Source organism: Alexandromys fortis, unplaced genomic scaffold (assembly GCF_014885135.2).
Source record: "Alexandromys fortis isolate MF-2015 unplaced genomic scaffold, M_Fortis_MF-2015_v1.1 scaffold_299, whole genome shotgun sequence".
Classification (NCBI taxonomy): domain Eukaryota; kingdom Metazoa; phylum Chordata; class Mammalia; order Rodentia; family Cricetidae; genus Alexandromys; species Alexandromys fortis.
Window position 1 is genome coordinate 738,989 of NW_026068187.1, and position 20,424 is coordinate 759,412.

Here is a 20,424-nt window from a genome sequence, read left to right on the forward strand (position 1 = left end):
AGAGAAGCCATGTAACCTCGCCAGAGACAAATGCCAGAACTTTAGCCGGTGAGCCACAGCCATGTGGCAATACACAGATGAATGGAGATAGGTTAAATTAATATGTAAGAGTTAGCCAGTAAGAAGCTAGAGCTAATAGGTCAAGCAGTGGTTTAAATAATATGGTTTCTGTGTGATTGTTTCTGGGCTAAGCAGCTAGGAACCAACAAGTGGCCCTCCAGACAACAGTCATCTATTTCTGCTGACAGAGAGTGACACTCTACGTTCCTGTACCCTGTTAGACATGTATGTGCATCTATGACTTTGTACCAGCTGTTCAGCTGTATCTGTAAGAACTGCGATGTGTTTTTTTTGGGGGGGGTATCTTTTTGATAACTTAAAAATGGCAGTTACTCTTCACAATTATAAACTTGGGGACAAACCCAGAGTCGATGGAATTGAAGGAGAATGTTCCCTATGAGGCACTCACTGGAAGGACAAAGATAAACCCTGTGATTAAAGCAGAACAAACAACACATCGACCACTTTTCTTCAACATTAGCTATTAGTACTCTTTATAGACAAAATTTTAACTAGAACTGTAAATATTAGCATAGTTTCCATCCCTTCATTTTGCTGCTGTAGCTGAGTTGTTACAGTGTGGGAACTTCCGCACAGCTGCCCACCGCAATGGTCTCCCTTCTTCCCTTCTGCTGGTGGCTGCTGAAATATTGACACTGAGGAGATCAGCACTCTAGAGTGGATGGTTTGGGAATCATTGCCTGTGCCTGCCCCATCTTCTGTGATTTGTTTTCAAATCAAGTCACTGCAGTTGCACTAAGACAATGGTTTCACTGAATGTGGACACCCTCAGGTCTCTAACTCTGCCCTGTCCTTAGTAGGAAAAAGGCTTTGTTGTCTTTTTCCCGGTGTCACTTCAACGTCAAGTGGCACCCAAATGCTTCTTTCATCCTTCAAGCTCTGTTTTAAGTTAATAAACACATGTGTAATAACATTTAAAAATGTCCTAAAACATTTAAATCACAGCAGTATACATAATTTAAACACAATGAAATTCATTAATTTAAATGAAAAGTTGAATTGCCCTTCCAATATCATTTAGAGTTATATGCCATAAAGAGTCATATTGTACACACTGTGAATTTTGTGAGAACTTGTCATTTAATATTTGAGCAATTTATAAAAGAGAATAGCCCTCCTAGAACATACAAAAAAAACTACAGATGAACATAATTTCAATAAAATTAGTTATATTTTTATTTTATTGAAAGCACCATTGAACTGATAGAAGATTTCAATTTAGAAATGTATAATGTATATTACACATTTCTACACATGCACAGGTATTTCAATCTAAACTTCATAAATGATAGAAAATGTGCAAGATTTTTCCTTCTGTGTCATATGTGTCTAACTTAATGTTATGGCTGTGCTCATATATTCAACTGTAAGCGACTTAACTTTTTATTAGGACTCAATACAATTCCATTGATTATGCACACCACATTTTCTTTTGTTTTAATGAAGCTTTCACTGAAGAACTCTTATACCTCCTTGCTCCTATTTATTCCAAGGTTTTCTTTCTTTATTTTCTTTTTATGATTCCATGAACATGGCTTTTCCCGGTTTCTATGTTAAAAATTTCAGTGTTGGCTTGCAGAGATGTCACTGAACTTGGAATATGGTTTTGTACAATACCACTTTGTTGAACATTGTATGGAAACTTATTCCAGTTAAAAATTAGGGCGTTTTACATATGGGATACTATAGTCTGCAAACAAAGACAATTTATCTTCTGTCTTTCTCTACCAGACTTCTAGCAGAGACTTTGAGAGTGGAGGAAATGTACACTCTTGTCTTGGTACACATTATAAAGGAAGTCATTTGACATTTACCTCACTCAAGAAATGTTTGAGGTATCTTTTCTATTTCTAATTTCCTCAGGACTTTTTTTCTTCTTTCTTTCTTTCTTTCTTTCTTTCTTTTTTTTTTTTTTTCAAGACAGGATTTATCTGTAGCTTTGGAATCTGTTCTGGAACTCACTTTGTAGACCAGGCTGGCTTCAAAATCACTTGTTCCTGCCTCCCGAGTGCTGGGATTAAAGGTATGCACCACCAACACCCAGGTTCCTCAGCGCCTTAATCATGAATGATGTTTGATTTTGGTGTGTCATTTTGCNTTACAGATGGTTGTGAGCCACCATGTGGTTGCCGGGAATTGAACTCAGGACCTTTGGAAGAGCAGGCAATGCTCTTAACCACTGAGCCATCTCTCCAGCCCCTGGGAAATTTTTTGCAATATATCCTATAATATGTATTGAAGTGCTATAACATTACTGATAGTATGTTTGTTTTCTATGCGATTGTTAGTGTGGTAGTGTAGTAAATAGGATTTTTCTTGGGTCTACTGGATCCTTGATCTAGCTGCCTAAAAGAATTTCAGAATGAACCAGAGCAAAGTGGAGTTGGGAATTATTATTATTATTAGTTTTGTTTTTCAAGACAGAGTTTCTCTGTAGCTTTGGAGCCTGTCCTGGAACTAGCTCTTATAGACCAGGCTGGCCTCGAACTCACAAAGATCCACCTGCCTCTGCCTCCCAAGTGCTGGGATTAAAGGTGTGCGCCACCACCGCCCAGCCTACAAGACATCCTTTTATGTTTTCTTCCAAATTCAAATGCTCTTCTTGGTTTTGTTTACTAACACAAAAGTCTGCTCTGCTCATAGACTCCTGCGTGTGGAGACATCCTCTGGAGCAAGATAGCCTGTGAGTGGCCACGGATGTGCAGAAAACTGGATCTTTTAAACCTGAAGTCAAAACTGTCTACATCTACTCAGCTTGTAGACAGCCACATCTACTGTGGTTGTTATGAATGAGCCTATTGACAAGGCTTTGCTTTGTCCCTGCCTGACCTCTGACTGTGACAATCTTATCACAACCCCCTCTGTAATGGTCCTTGAGTCTTGGGAGGGGTGTGACACGGATGTCTCATTGTTGGCTGATAATAAGCAGACACTTCTTCTCTGAACTTTGATCAGCTGTGATGCACTGCATGAACCATTGTCAATGGCACAAAATTGTTGTTCTGATAAGGTCTGAGGAGTCTGATCCAGACTGTAGTCTTCTCTGCAGTCTGCAAACACCAGGACCAGCAGAAGAAGCATCCCTGTGAAGCAGGAAGAAAGTACAACCATGTGTGGGTGTGGATTGGCCAACAATTAGATGCCCTTGCCAGAAGCTGCTGATCTTTGGTGATAGAAGGAATGATGTTTATGGGAAACAGAAATGTGCTTTATCAGATTACAAGGAAAACTGAATTTGACTTCTGGTCATCCAATAAGAATTCTTCTACCTGGTGAGGGTCCTTCTGTTCAGGATATTGTCACCAGCAATCCCGTTGTGAGGGATGGGACACTTTGGACCTAACAGGCAGAGCCCCCGTCCTTGTTCCAGAAGCCATCTTCAAACCTCAAGTGCCAGCACGGGAAGAACTAGGCTTTCTCCTAGGTATCTCACTGGATGTAAAAACCAGACTTAAGGGCAGGCTGCATGCAGCATCAGATAACCAGCAATGAACTCAGTGGTATTTTGGATACTTTTGTCTCATAATGTTTTAGCTGAACATTTTTTAAATGCTAATGATCTTTTAATTATATATTATGGTTTCTGATTTTGTGTTTATAGGAATTTTACATTTGAACAAATGTTGGCTCCACATATATGTTTCCAGTGTGTTTTCTTTTTATATTTTTAAATTTATTATATTTGATTTTATTTATTTTACATAATGATACAGTTTCCATTCCCTCCTGTTCTCTCCTCTTCTCCCCTGCCTTGTTTATTCTGTTTTGTTTGTTTTTCACTTGCCTGATTTCTTTCTAAAGAGAGAGAGAAAGAAGTCATAGATTTGAAGGAGGTGAGGAGTATCTGGGAGTATACAAAGGAGGAGGGAACCTGATCAGAATATATTCTATGAAAAGAATTGTTTTCAATTAAAAATGAAAGTTCTGCCTACACTGTCGTGTAAGTATTGCAGGCTACCCGATTGCGCCATGTGCAGTTAGAAAACTTCATTTTGAGTGAAGTAACAGAGACACAGAAAGACAATTATCACATGTACTCACTCATAAGTGGTTTTAAAATATAAAGTAAAGAAAACCAGCCCATAATCACAATCCCAGAGAACTTAGACAACAATGAGGACCCTAAGAGATATATACATAGATCTAATCTACATGGGAAGTAGCAAAAGACAAGATCTCCTGAGTAAATTGGGAGCATAGGACATTGGGGGAGTATGGAAGGGAAGGGCAGAATCAGAGAGGGGAGCAGAGGAAAAGGTAGAGCTCAATAAAAATCAATAAAAAAGCTAAGAAAACAAATCCCTTTTGTTGTATTTGAATTTGTTTTTATTTGATTTTACAAATTAAGAAAATTTCCTTCCTAAATTTTCTATCACACACTCATCATTCAAGAGTTTATTGTTTAGGCTCAATTGTTTTTATGTGGTTTTTTATTTTGTGGTTACACTTGATTTCTAGTCTGGTAAAGCAAAATTATTTTAATTCTTTCATATTTTAGATATTCTTAAAGTCAAAGTATGTTATATTTTTAAGACAGCTCTCATGGCTACAGAGAACAAATAATACTTTGCATCTGGTGATGTTTTGTCCATGTGTGTTGAATCAGCTTGACCTAGTGTGAAGCTTTCCTTTGTAGCTTCATTGCTTAGTTTTAGCTTTTATGAGCCATCTATTGATGACAGTAGAATACTGAAGTAAACCAATCAAAGCTGACGCCTGGACTATACATAAACACACACAGGAGGAGAGAGAGTGAGTGAGAGATGGGATAAGCATTACTGTTTCTGTAATGTTTTATCACTGTTTGAAGAGTTCTTCCAAAAATAATGAGAGATTTTTCAATAGTTTTATTACATGTCATCAATATATTTAATACCACAAGCAATAATCCAATAGCATTATTTCAGAAGATGTTAATTAAAATTGAGTGATTTATAGATATTATACTTTGAGTATATTGATACATCATGCGTGATTGTTAAACAGGCAGTAAAGAACAAACATCTCAAAAAAACATCGAATTCTCTTGATTTATGGCTTCTGTGGTGCAGAGAAAAGAACATTTTTTATTTGAATTCCTTTTAGAGTTTTCAGTGTTCTCTTATATTCCATGATATGGGAAAATGGCATTATAAAGAAAAATATCTGATAACTGAAACCCTCAGAATGTCAACCATTTTTTATTGTCTTGAGGCCTACGTCTCCTGAGCTCACTCTCAAGGCTGACTCGAGTCTTTTCCAGCTAGCGTGACACGCATGCACACCTTTGTACAGGAGGTACACCCAGAGCCTGGGTGTTGCCATGCACAGAGACAGAAGTCTGGACTAGCTGGCATCTCAGCCACATCACCCTAGAATCCTGAGGTGAGTCATTCTTAATTACCATGGGGAAAACCAAGGATTGTGTCTTGACCTCTTCCCGTTGATAAGCCTTTTGGAACATCTGAGGAGGAGACTAAAATCAAAGCAGTGAGATGGTGAAAGATCACTCAGGATCATGTGAACACATACCTCATTCTAATTCAGGTTCCCATGGGATCAGCCAAGTGTTAGATTCATCTATTCCTAAGCTTCCACATCAATGAAGATGCCAATGAGAGGATTAGACATCACTAAGTAGCTACAAGATGGATGTGTTCAACTACTGAAGATAAGAAAAACAGAAACCCTAAGAAAGGTTGTTAAAGATTTCATCTGAATACATTAAACATCATGGATTAAATAGAAATAAAACTGTTGAACTAAGCTGCATTATTGTAGCAGCTAAAGTTTGTAACCTATAATTTAGAGGAAATCATGACTAAAAAACAGAAAATGAAAGCCATTTTAGGGTTGACAAGAGACTTGGCTCTTGAGGGGATCCCAGTTGTCCAAGGAGATGTACCTAGCTAGGTCCTTGGGCAGTAGTGCAGAAGGTGCTTGAACTGGCCTTGCCCCACTATCACACTGATGTTTATCTCAAATATCACCATAGAATCTTCCTCTGGCTATGGATGGAGATAGAGACAGAGACCCTCATCAGAGCAACGGACTGAGCTCCCAAGGTCCAGTTGAAGGGCAGAAGGAGGGAGATGAGCAAGGAATTCTGGATCGCAAGGGCTTGGTCCACCCACTGAGACAGAGTGCCTGATCTAATGGGAGCTCACCAAATCCAGCTGGACCCGGACTGAATGAGCATGTGATCAAACTGAACTCTCTGAATGTGGCTGACAATGGGCACTGACTGAGAAGCCATTGATAAAGGCACTGGGACTTGTTTCTACTGCAAGTACTGGTTCTTTGGGACTCTAGTCTATTTGGATGCAAAGCTTCCTAGTCCTAAATGTAGTGGGGAGGGCCTTGGACTTCCCACAGGGGAGGGTTCCCTGCCCTCTCTTGAGGAGGAAGGGTGAGGAAGAAGGGGGAGTAGGGGAACAGGAGGGGAATGGGAGGAGGGGAGGAAGTGTAAATTATTAAATGGAAAAATTAAAAATAAATAAATAAACATACAGAGATAAAAGAAAAGAAAAAGTTCTATGAAAAAAAAAAACAGAAAATGAAATCATTCACCTGAGGACAAATTTGAGAGCAGGTGGGAAAAGCTTCAGGTACATTCACACTAAAGGCTCTGTGTCATAAGATTTTCTCCTTGTGTTAACTAGTACACAGTCCTGAACAAGTCTTAGCTACTGACTTTGTGGCAGACACCATTGGAAGGGTTAAAGTCTTCTATGCATCTGATGCTGCAACAAAGTCAAGGAAAGATCAAGGGACTTTAGAGGGTGTATTTTCAGTTAGAATTTGAGTATGTATAAATACTAGATATATGGACAAAAGGAAATGATATTCAAACATGCAGGCAGATTATAGATACATGGAAATAGATGATAGAAGGTGGAGGGCACATATCTCTATATATGAAGCTCTCCACACATTAATAAATATTCATGCTTCTCTATTACATTTATTTGTGCTCAACGTGCTCATGTATTCCGGGCACAATTTATTCACCGAGTTTTGGACTTTCAGATCGACCAGCATTTACGGAGAAGAGATTTTGCAAATTTAGTATAGAATTTATTTGCCTTTTGTCTCTGACATGTTTTATTTTGGTGTGGTCTTAAAGTATGACCCTTTATAAACATATATGTCTATAATGAATCAGAACTATTTCCATTAAATCCTGAAAATTTCAAAACTCAAAGTATTATGTTCATACAGTCAATGGGCATGTAGAATATAAATGGAAATCAGGCACACAGAGAAGACAAATGACCACAGAAACACAATCTTGTGAACCACTAATGAGAGAATCTATTTAAAATAGCCTGACTTCTGGCAATCAGGGGTAGAAACCACTGGTGTTTGTCTCACATGAAGTAGATTGATTCTATTTCTCTGTTTCTTAAAGGTGAATATCATGATTTCTTCTACTTCATATGAACACTTCTCCTAACTTTCCTCTTACTAATGAGCCATTTGACTTCACCAAGAACAGCACACTGGTTCCTAGAGAGGGATATGCTGGCTGCTAAAATTTACAGAAACATAGAAATGCTAAAGACAAGAGCAGCACATTCCTAAAATAGGATTACTTGTAAATTCAAGAAATATTCAATATAAATTTATATGCCAAACAAATTAAAGAAACAAACTAAGTGAGGATACCCCCTCTCTCTGGTACAAAAACTGCATTTTTATAATTAATGCATACTATTTTTCATGTCTTGGATTACTTGGGAAATTATATACATACCAATAATTGTACATCCCCATATATTTTGTTTTAAAAGATTACATTTTTATTTTAAAGGGTGTGTGTGTGTGTGTACGTGCGTGAGTGTATGTGTGACTGTATCTTGGAGGCAAAAAGAGGGTGTTAGAGGCCCTCAAGATGGATTTCCAGGGGCTGTGAGCTGTCGAATGTTGTTTTTAGGAACCAAACTCAGATCCTCTACAAGAGCAGTGTGTATTCTTCACTGAGGAGCATCTCTTTATTTCTGTCTCTAGAGAGCAGTATCTTCACCCTGTATTTAGCAATTTGAACGTCTGTGTGCTGTAAGCTGTGTACCATGATGCTTTATTTTTACCAGCTACATTTTACTGCTTCAATATTTCATTCATTTTCATCATATTCTATAAATAGTCTTCCTAACATTCCACTGTAATGGTTAAGGGGGAAATGAAGCAGGGCAGATAGACTTTCAGAACCACACCTCATCATAACTTGGTGCTTAACCGGATGCATTATGCAGGCTTCTGATAATTTTGGCATCTACACTGCACTCATATAGGCACAGTTGGGATGGAAGCTGACATTCAAGGTTTTATTATCTCAACTGGGCTATCAGCTGAAGATATCACACAAGGAACCAGGAGAAAAGGAGGAAGCCAGAGGTATGACTGGTTCATGAAGCAAGTACTCTGTGGGAATGCCAGGTTTAAGGATCCAGGAATCCACTTCCTCCCTTCATGCCTAAACCATGTCCTAAGATAGATGCAGCATGCCTTGGCCCCATGGAAAAAGGGTGTTGGGATCATCTGGTCATCACCAGTCACATGACAATGTGGTGTCACGAGGCAGAGCCACCCCTATTCACACACTCTCTGACAGGGTGAGACAGAGCCCAGGATCAGAATAAAAAGGCTGAGGGACAGGGCACTTCCATCATTCACCTCCTGAGATACCCACAGACCATTAGCTGCCTGTCAACTTGGTAAGTTTCCATGGGAGGCAAGAGCAGAAACTTTTCCAGAGGGGTTGCCAGAGTGGAGTAGGACAGGAGTCTGGGAGGGGTCTCCCCACCTAGAAGACATCGATAGATCATAAAACATGGTGAAGAGTGAGGAACGAGGAAATAGGGACATGAATACACACAAGCTCTGGAAGGCACTGGAATACATGGGTCATTCTGACTCTGGAGAGGACGATGTACCTTCACTGTATAGGAACCCTTGGAAGGGATGCTGAGTACAGAGACCTGAGCATCTGAACAGGCTCAGGGAGCTATTGGCCTATGAAGAAAATGCTTCCTCTAACTCTTAAAGAAGAGCTGGATCGAAAAAGTCAACAAAATCTCACTTAGGCTTGGGAAAGAAACAGAGCCCTGGTTGTGGGATCTGTTCACACACTTCTCTGATAAAGAGGACACCGCCAGGATGACACTGACTTTGTCACCCTTAACCTGTGGAGGTGGTGATTTGGAATACTTTGAACTCTGAACTCACATGGAGGTTTATAGTCCTATGGCAAATTTAAGTGTGTTTGCATATTTTTCTTTCATAATTTTTCCTGATCAGTAATCTAGAAGGTCTTAAAATGTTTACTTTATACTAAAATCACCTTCAAGTAGTGATTACTCTCTTTGCTTTTCAATTACTTTTCTCTGAAATAATCCATATACCGGCACTCGTGTGAGGACTAAGACCAATATACATTTTACATTGTCACTAGATAATCATTCAGTGTTTCTGGATACTGGGTGACAATGAGTATTCTTTCACTTGTTTCTGTGATTCTGAATTCATTATGAACATATTGTGACAGCGTGAGTGTATTATAAAAGAAAGGACCATGAATGGTTGCTTTGAGGTTTATAGGTAAAATTCAGGTGGCCAGAATGATTCAGGTGGCCACAGTGTCTGGTGTCTGACCTGTGTGTGATTCTCTTGCAGCCCCTGAACACCCACAGGCTGAGATGTCCTGCCAGCAGAGCCAGCAACAGTGCCAGCCTCCTCCCAAGTGTGCCCCCAAGTGCCCTCCCAAGTGCCAGACACCAAAGTGTCCCCCAAAGTGTCCTCCTAAGTGTCCCCCTAAGTGCCCTCCTGCCTCTTCCTGCTGCAGTCTGGGTTCTGGGGGCTGCTGTGGTTCAAGCTCTGGAGGCTGCTGCAGCTCTGGCGGTGGTGGCTGCTGCCTGAGCCACCACAGGCCCCGCAGATCTCTCCGTCACAGACACCAGAGCTCTGGATGTTGTAGCAGTGGTGGCAGCAGTGGCTGCTGTGGCAGCAGCGGTGGCGGCAGCTGTGGCAGTAGCCAGCAGTCTGGCGGCTGTTGCTAAGCTGGTGAGGAAGACTTCACCAAGTGTTGCCAGAGGAAGCCATGCTCAGCAGACTGGTCCAGGCCTGCTGCCCTCTCCTCTGGCTTCTCTCCTGGGCTTTGCTCTGAGATGCTGACATCTGTGAAAGGTTCTGCATTCCACTCACCAGATGACAGTGCCCCTTTCCCTCTTTGTTACAAATAAAAAAGCCTTGGCGACCAGTCCTGACAAGACTCTTGTTCATTTCTCAGCATCGTCCTCATCCCATCCCTTAGTCATATTTGTTGCCCTCTGACCTCTTTAATTATGTGTGTGTTTCCTATAACTTTGTAACAACTCTTCTACTGTATCAATAAGAACTACAATGGTGTTTTTATTTGTAATTTGATATGAGAATTTAGAAATTGCAGTGACTTCTCACAAATTTAAAACCTGGGGAAAACCCAGTGTCAATGGACTTGAAGGTCAATGTTCACTATTAGACACTTCTTGGAAGGATAACGACCAATACTGAGATTAATTGAGGACAAAGAGCACATCAGCCAGTCCATTCTCTTCACAACTGTGTATTTCTTCCTGTATTATACACAAAGTTTTGATGGATACCTACAGAAATTAACATTGTTTCCATATCTTCATTTTGCTGCTGTATCTGAGTTATTACAATGTAGGAACTTCCTCACAGCTGACCACCGCAATGGTCTCCCTCCTTACCTTATGCTGGTGGCTGCTGAAATATTGATGTTGAGGAGATCAGCACTCAAGAGTGGATGGTTTGGCAATCTTTGCCTGTGCCTGCTCCATCTTCTGTGATTTGTTTTCAAATCAAGTCAGTGCAGTTGCACTAAGACAGTTGTTTCACTGAACTGTGGACACCTTCAGGTCTCTAACTCTGCCCCCGTCCTTAGTAGGAAACAGGCTTTGTTGTCATTTTTCCAGGGTCACTTCACACTCAAGTGGCGCCCAAATGCAGTCTTTCATCCTCTCAGCCTTCTGTTTTAACTTTATATATTCATGCGTAATAACATTTAAAATGTCCTAAAACATTTAAATCACAGTGTTATACATAATTTAAACACAATGAAATTCATTAATTTAAATGAAAAGTCCAATATAATTTAGAGTTATATGCCATAAAATAATAATGGACACACTGTGAATGTTGCGAGAACCTGTCATTTGTTATTTGAGCAATTTATAAAAGAGAATATTACTCCTAAAACATGCAAAAGAAACTGCAGACGAACATAATTTCAATAAAATTAATTATATTTTATAGAAAGCACCATTGAACTCATAGAAGATTTCAATTTAGAAAAGTTTAATGCATATTACACATTTGTACACATACACAGGTATATTAATCTAAACCCCATAAATGATAGAAAATGTCCAAGATTTTTCCTTCCGTGTCTGATGAGTCTAACTTAATGTTATGGCTGTGCTTATATAGTCAACTGTGAGTGACTTAACTTTTTATTAGGACTGAATACAGTTCCATTGATCATGCACACCACATTTTCTTTGACTACCCTGATGGTCATCTAGGCTGGTTCTATATGGTGGCTGTTACTAATAATGCAGTGACACCCATCAGTCTGTAGGTGTCTCTGTTGAACACTGACTTTGAGGCTTTGGTTGTGTACCTAGAAGCAGTGTAGCTGGATACTAAGGGAATTTCTTCTTAGTATTGAGATTCCTTTTCCCCAAGATCCTCAATAGCACTAGACACCATTGTTTCTGCTGATGGTGGCCATGATGGCTTCTATGAGCAAGAATTTCAATAAGTCTCATTTCCATTTCCCTGTTATCTAACAATAGCAAATATTTTCTTCAAATTGATAGTCATTTCTCTTTTGAGTACTGGCTGCTTATTTCATTTTTCCTTTTATTAATTGCATTATTTTAGGGTAACTTTGCAATTCTTTTTGTCTTCTCTGTAGTAATACCCCAAAAATATATTCTCTCATCCTGAGAGCTGACTCATTACTGATTCTTACCTTTTCCTGAGTATTCAATCTTGAAGGTCATGGAAATCTTCACAATTCTTTCCAAACACCAGGGCCAGCAAAAGAAGCATCTTTGTGAAGCAGCAAGGCAATTTGACCGTGTGTGGGCGTGGATTGGCCAGGAACTAGGTGCCCTTGCATCAGGCTGCTTTAGGGGGGGGGGGTTAAAGGAGGGTCCTGATAAACAGAAATGTATTTTATCAGCCTTCCAAACAATGTTGGACAGATTTCCCAAAGAAATATGGATTTGTTTCTGATCATCCAGTGAGAATTATTCTACCTGGTCAGAGTCCTACTCAGGGCACTGTCACCAGCACTCCCATTTTGGGGGAGGGGACACTTTGGCCCCCATTCTTGATCTAGGAACCATTTCCAAGCTTCAGGTGCCAGCAAAGGAAGAACTGTTTTTCTCCTATGAATTTCACTGGCTAGAAAGCACACACTTAAGGACTGGCTGCATGTTCAGCAGGAGATAGCTAACAACTATGATGCCCAGATCGTGGGGTCCCTCCCAAAACCACCACAGAATCTGTACTCCTATGAAAAAGCAAAAAGCCTTTGTTCAAGCTTAAGCTTGGACTCTTAGTCAGTCCTTCTAAGTGTTTGAGAGCAGAGAGTGCCAAGCCCTGTCCAGATAGTTTTTTTTTTTATCATAGTAGAGGTTGGGGTGAGGTTATTACTAGTGTTCTGTACCCTGATTGCTTGACATATGTCTAGAGGTCTTGGAAAAAGGGGAATAGGTGAGTCCTGTGCTCAGGGACACGTGGTGATCCTATCTAATCTTATCTAATGGTTGGAATCAGGTACTCCCCTTTAGATGTTGATCCTCCCTGGGTGGTGGCAGCTTACTGCTTTTTCTGGATCCCCGTGATGCCTGCCATGACAGCTCTGCAACCTGGGCCCCATGTTTGGCCAGGTTGCCCTGATCCCACATTTCACTCTTTTTCACAAGTACTGAAGACAGGACCCAATTTTGGGCCCCACATGGCCTGGGCCAAATTATACGTGTTCAGGCTGCCCTGGGCCCCACACAATGAACTCAGTAGTATTTTTGGAAATTGTTGTTTCACAATGCTTTTGTTGAGATTTTTTTTAAGCATAATGGTATTTTGCTTATGTTTTGTATTTGTGCAAATGTCGGTGTGTCTACATATATATGTATTTCTAGTGTTTTTCCTTTTTCTATTTTTAAATTTATTTAATTTAATTGACTTTTTAAAATTTATTTTACATACTGACTACAGTTTCTCTTCCCTCCTCTCCTGTCATCCCCTCTACTGCCTTGTTTATTCTGGTTTTTGTTGTCTTTCTTCTTTATAAAAAAAAGTGAGAAAAAAGTCTTAAATTTGGAAGGGTTAGGAAGTGGGGAGTAGCTGGGAGTATCTGAAGGAGGAGGGAATCAAATCAGAATAGATTCTATGAAAAGATTATTTTCAATTAAAAATGAAGCCTAAGAAAATACATTACCTGTGTTGTATCCATATTTATTTTAATTTGATTTTTCAAATTTGAAAAAGTTCCTTCCTGAATCTTTTTGTCACACACTATTCATTCAAGAATTTATTGTTTAATCTGTATTGTTTTGTAGGGACTCATATTTTTTGTTATATTTGATTTCTAGTCTGATAAGTCAAAAATTATTTTAATCCTTTCATATTTGTTAAAATATTTATGGTCAAAATATGATCTATTTTTAAGACAGTTCTCATGTCTCAAGAGAATGAAGTACACTTTGCATCTATTGACTTTGATGTTTTGTCTATCTGTGTTGAATCAACTTGACCTAGGGTGAAGTTTTATTTTGAAACTTCATTGTTTACTTTTAGCTTTTATGACCTATCGATGAATTTAGAATATTGAAGTAACTACTCAAAGTTTACAACTGGATTACAGAAACTCACACACAGACATGCACACACACACACATGGTCAGAGAGAGTGTGTGAGAGAGATGGGATAAGCATTATTATAAGTAGAATATATTTTGTCAGTTTTGAAGAATTCTTCCTAAAGTATTGAGAGAATTCTGAATGGTTTTATTACATATCATCAATATATTAAAAGTGGGCACTAGAAAAACTCAAATAGTATTACATAAGATGTTAATTAAAATTAAGTGATTTGCAGACATTATACTTTGAGAGGATTGGTACATCGTGCTTATTGTTTAACAGGCACACAAGAACAAACATCCCCAAAATATCACTTAATTCTCTTGATTCGACCTCTGGGGTGCAGAGAAAGGAACATTTTTATTTGAATTAGTTCTGATAAGAGTTTTCAATGTTTTCTTATATTCCGGGATAAGAAAAATGACCTCATAAAAGAAAGTATAGCTGTCAATTGAAACCTTTAGAAGGTGAACAAGTGTTTTTCAAAATATTCATATTGTGGGCTAAGTCCCAGAGAATGCACACAAGGCTGACTCTAGTTCTTTTCCAGCTAGGAAGATACTCATACACACCTGTGCACAGGCAGAAAGCCGAGAGCCTGGGTGTTGCCTTGCACAGAGACAGAAGTCTGAGTATCTGGCATCTCAGCCACATCATCCTAGAATACTAAGGTGAGTCACATGACACTGCCATTGGGACACCAGGAACCATGTCCTGACCTCTCCCAGTTGATAAGACTTTTGGAAGAATCCAAGGAGGAAACTCAAATCAAACCAGGTGAGACAGTGATAGACTTCTCAAGGTCATGTGGACACTCATACCACACTCTGCCTCAGAGTTCAGGTTCCCATGACATGATCCAAGTGTTAGAAGGATCTATTTCTAAGCTTACACATCAATGAAGATGCCAGTGAGAGGATTAGACATCACCAAGTAGCCACAGGATGATTGTGTTCAACTACTGAAGACAAGAAAAATACAACCTAAGAAAGGTTGTTAAGGAATTCATTGAGACTGCATTAAACATCATGGATTAAGGAAAAAGAAAAATGTTAAAATGAGGTGCGTTATCATAGCAGCTGAACTTTGTAACAGATAGTTTAGAGAATATCATGACCAAAGACAGAAATGACATCATTCAACCAAGAACAAATTTGAGAGCAGGTGGGAAACGCTTCAGGTAAAGTAGCAGTAAAAGTGATACACCTTACGAGTTTCTATTTGTGTTAACTGGTATACAGTTCTGAACAAGTCTCTGCTACTGGATTTGTGGTAGTTACCACTGGGAGGGTTAGGGTCTTCTATGGGTCTGGTGCTGCAACACAGTCAATGAAAGATCAAGGGGCTTCAGGGAACAAATTAGAATTAGAACTTTGGGTATGTATAAATATTACGTGTATTTGAGAAAGGAATATGATAGTGGACATGCAGGCAGATTATAGATACATGAAAATAGATGACAGAAGGTGGAGAGGTACATGTCTCCATGTACGAAACTCTCGACACATGAATAAATATCCATGTTTCTCTATTACATTTTATTTGAGCTCTATGTGCTCATGTATCCCAGGAGGAATTTATTCGTAAGACTTGGTACTTTCAGGTCAACCAGCATTTACAGAGAAGAGACTTGGCAAATTTAGTCTACATCATCTTTGCCTTTTCTCACTGATATATTTTGTTTAATTTGGTAAATCTTAAAGTATGACTTTTTATAACCATATTGTTCTATGTTGAATCATAACATCTCTATTAAATCTTGAAAAAACAAAATTAATATATTGTGTTTATATATAGTTTATGAACATGTAGAATGTAAATGAAAATCAGGCACAAAGAGAAAACAGAAAGCTAATGCCCACAGAAAGACGTTCTTGTGAATGAGTGATTCTATTTAAAAATAACCCTTCTTCCTTCAGTCAGGATATGGCCCATTAGACCTTTGTTTCACATGCAAGAGCAGACTGACTATATTCCTGTATTTAATATAGGTGAGCAAAAACCCTTCTCCTAATATTGTTCATACTAATGAGCTGTCTGACATCACCAGTAACAGCACACCAGTTCCTAGAGAGAGATTCTGGGTTCTTCGGAGTATCCAGACATTTTGAAGTGGTAAAGACAAGAATAGCATATTCCTAAGCAGGATTACATGTAAATTCAAGAAATATCCAATATAAAGTTATATGTTAAATAAGTGTAAAGAAACAAGCAAATTAAGGACACCCACTCTCTCTGGTAATAACCACTGCATTTTTATAATTAATGCATATAATTTTTCAAAACTTGGGACTTTCAATATAAATTTATTGAACATTTTCATATTCTTTCAATAATGGTTTTAAAAGATTATATTACTTTTGATTGTGTGTATGTGTGTGTGTGCCTATGTTTGTAATTGAAGGCAGGAAGAGGGCATTAGAGGCCCTGAAGATGGATTTCCAGAGGGCTGTGAGCTGTTCAGTGTAGATGTTGGGAACCAAACTCAGAGCCTCTACAAGAGCAGTGTGCGTTCTTCATTGAGGAGCATCTCTCAATTTCTGTCTCTAGAGAGCAATGTCCTCACCCTATATTTAGCAATTTGAACGTCTGTGTGCTGTAAGCTGTGTACCATGATGCTCTATTTCTGTGAACCACATTTTACTGTTTCAATGTTTCATTCATTTTCATAATATTCTACAAATATTCTCCTTAATATTTCCCTGTAATAGTTAAGTGGGAAATGAAACAGGATAGATATATTCAGAACCACATCTCAGCATAACTTGGTGCTGAATCAGATGCATTATTTAAGCTTTTAATAATGTAGGCATCTACACTGCACCCATATAGGCACAGTTGGGAAATCTGTGGATGGAGGCTGACCCCCTGACCCCCCAAAAAACTTCAAGGTTTATTAGCTCAACTTTTACTATAAGCTGCAGGTATCACATAAAGAAACAGCAGTGAAGGAGGAAGCCAGAGGCATGGCTGATTCCCAAGGCAAGTACTCTGAGGACATGCCAGGGTGAAGGATCTAGGAATCCACTTCCTCCCTTCATACCTAACCCAGGTCCTAATAGACAAAGCATTCCTGGGCACCATAGAGAAGAGTTGTTGAGGAACATCTAGTCACCACCAATCACATTACCATCTAAGTGTCATGAGGCAGAGCCACACAGCTCCTGACACTCTCTGACAGGCTGAGCCAGAGCCCAGGATCAGAATAAAAGGGCTGAGGGACGGGGCACTTCCATCACTCACCTCCTGAGATACCCACAGATCGTGACCTGCCTGCCATCTTGGTAAGTGTTCATGGGACACAAGAGCAGAGACTTTTCCAGAGGGGTTGCCAGACTAGAGATGAACAGGGGACTGGGAGAGGTCTCTCAGCCTAGAGGCCATATTGATAGATCATAAAACATGGTGAAGGGTAAGGGCTGAGACAATGGGAACATGGACACACAGTAGTGGCAGTTCTGAGAGGCACTGGAATGACTGGGACCTCCTGGCTCTGGAGAAAGCAAAATACCTTCAGTGTATAGGAGCCTCCTTGGGATGAGATGCTGAGCACAGAGAACTGAGCATTTGGACAGGTTTGGGGGGGGGAGTTGTTCTGTGAAGAAAATGCTTCCCCTCACTTTTGAATCAGGAAAGAGCCAAAGAGTCTCGTTTTGGCATGGGAAAGAAAGAGAGCCCTGATTCTGGATCTGTTCATACATTTCTTTGATCAATAGGGCACCACCAGGGTGACACTTTGCCATCCTTAGCCAGAGCAGGTGGTGATTTGGTTGCCTAGGAAGTCTGAACTCACAACGGGGACTTCTAGTGCCATGGCAGCTCTGACAGGGCTTAAAAAATATTTGTCCTTTAGGAACTGAACGTTATTCTCCATCAGTAATCTAGAAGGTCTTGAAATTCTGACTATAAACTAAAATCAACTTCAAGTAACGATTTCTCTTTGCTCTTACAATTACTTTTTTCTGAAATAATCTGTATACTGGCATATCTATGAGACTAAGAGCAGTACACATTTTCCAATGTCACTAGATAATCATTCAATATTTCTGGTTTCAGGTGACAATGCGTATCTCAGTTGCATGTGTTCTGCGGTTTTAAAGTCCTGATGCACATGATGTGTGGCTAGAGTACAGTAGAATAATGGGAGTATAGATGATGTTCTATGACACTGCTGGGGACCAGGAGAAGCAAAGGGTTCACAGTGTCTGGTGTCTGACATGTGTGTGATTCTCTTGCAGCTCCTGAACACCCACAAACCGAGATGTCCTGCCAGCAGAGCCAGCAGCAGTGCCAGCCTCCTCCCAAGTGTGCCCCCAAGTGCCCTCCCAAGTGCCAGACACCAAAGTGTCCCCCAAAGTGTCCTCCTAAGTGTCCTCCTAAGTGTCCTCCTGTCTCTTCTTGCTGCAGTCTGGGTTCTGGGGGCTGCTGTGGTTCCAGTTCCGGGGGCTGCTGTGGCTCCAGCTCCGGGGGCTGCTGTGGTTCAAGCTCCGGGGGCTGCTGCAGCTCTGGTGGTGGTGGCTGCTGCCTGAGCCACCATAGGCCCCACAGATCTCTCCGTCGCAGACACCAGAGCTCTGAATGCTGTAGCAGCGGTGGCAGCAGTGGATGCTGTAGCAGCGGTGGCAGCAGTGGCTGCTGTGGCAGCAGTGGTGGCAGCAGCTGTGGCAGGAGCCAACAGTCTGGTGGCTGTTGCTAAGCTGGTGAGGAAGACTTCACCAAGTGTTGCAGGAGGAAGCCATGCTCAGCAGACTGGTTTAGGTCTGCTGCCCTCTCCTCTGGTTTCTCTCCTGGACTTTGCTCTGAGATGCTGACATCTGTGAAAGGTTCTGCATTCCACTCACCAGATGACAGTGCCCCTTTCCCTCTTTGTTACAAATAAAAAAGCCTTGGCAACCAGTCCTGACAAGACTCTTGTTCATTTCTCAGCATCGTCTTGATTCCATCTCAATGTTAAAACACTGTGACCCATTTAGAAGTCTATTTGTCTGAATATGTTTTTAATGTGCATCTGTGTTGTTTTTTGATAGCTTGAGGTTGATCTTGAAGCTGCTATGTTAGCTATCTGTAACTAACTCCTGGTGGTTGACTCCTCCCACTTGGGGTTCTGTGTATCTAATCTGAGGAGGAGGTACCATGGAGGGTGGCACTCATCCCCCAAACTCTTGGAAACAGTGAGATTATCTAACTCCAAGCAGACGACAGCCCACAATCACTAATCATGTGCTCCTTAGCAGGACCTCACAAAGGAGCCCTCGTGCTGGCAGGAACCTTGAACCATCTCTTAAAGGAGCTGTGCCATTGGTCACTGCCAGCAAACAGAGTCCATCTGAAAAATAATGTAGTTACCATAAAACGTGTCTGACTCCATTTTTCTGTGTCTAGAAGCCCTTTTTAAAAATCTTTCTCATTCTTTATGTGAATATATGTGTGTCTTGTTGGAAAGCCATATGTAAAATGTGGTTGCTCTGTCCTTCCCCATCCCTTAGACACTTGTAAATAATCACTCATAGGCTTAACATTAATTATAGAATATTTGACCTGTAGTTCAGCCTTGTTACTAACTAGCTCTTACATTTAAATTAACCCATTTCTATTAATCTCTGTATTGCCACATGGCCATAACTTTTACTTATCTGCTGGCCTCTTTCTTCTTCATCCACTGTGCGTGTCTCTCAACTCTGCCCTTCTTTCTCCCTGTGTTCAGTTTGGTCTTCCCATCTAGCTATATTATGATAGCTGTAGGCCAGAGCAGTTTCTATTATCAACCAATGAGAGAAACATATAATGACCCACAGCTTACTGTTTTGCATTGAATAACTCGTTGGTGAGCTCTCCCTAGGGAAGACTGTATCTCCCACTCTCAGCATTCCTTAGCTGCCTGTAGTTATTTTTGTAGGGTTCAGGTCTCCTGGGCTTTCCTTGTAATGTTTACTTGTGATGTTAATCGTTGTTTGCCTTGCTTAGCTCACGTTTAGGTAGCTATGCTAATGAGAATTTGTGGGTACCGCCTATGACATTACTAGGAGATATAATCACAGCAAACTCCCTGTTCTTTTGGATATTACATTTTTTTCACCCAGTATTGCATAGTGACACCTGATCCTTAGGTGCCAGAGTCGTTATGCAGATGTATCAGTTTGGACCGGTCCTCACAATCTGCATTTTGATTGTCTGTGGTTTTCTCTAAGAATTTCTGTCTGATTTGAGATAATTTTCCTTTTAATCTCTATTTCTTTTATTTTTAATTTTTGGTCTTTTGAGACAGGGTTTCTCTACGTACCTTTGTCCTGTAATTTATTCTATAGACCAGGCTGTCCTTGAACTCACAAAGTTATACCTCCCCAATGCTGGATTTAAAGATGTGTGCTACCGCCGGACGGTGGTGGCGCAGGCCTTTAATCCCAGCACTTGGGAGGCAGAGGCAGG

At 40.2% G+C, this 20,424-nt stretch overlaps 1 protein-coding gene across 1 annotated transcript; it reads left to right on the top strand.

Moving 5' to 3' along the window:
- The first annotated feature begins 9,758 nt into the window (after positions 1-9,758).
- On the top strand, positions 9,759-18,694 carry LOC126492764 (late cornified envelope protein 1D-like). The gene is made up of 3 exons (XM_050129337.1): positions 9,759-9,806; positions 9,867-10,096; positions 18,406-18,694. Exons 1-3 carry the CDS (start codon positions 9,759-9,761, stop codon positions 18,692-18,694), a joined length of 567 nt encoding a protein of 188 aa, XP_049985294.1.
- The last annotated feature ends 1,730 nt before the right edge of the window (positions 18,695-20,424 follow it).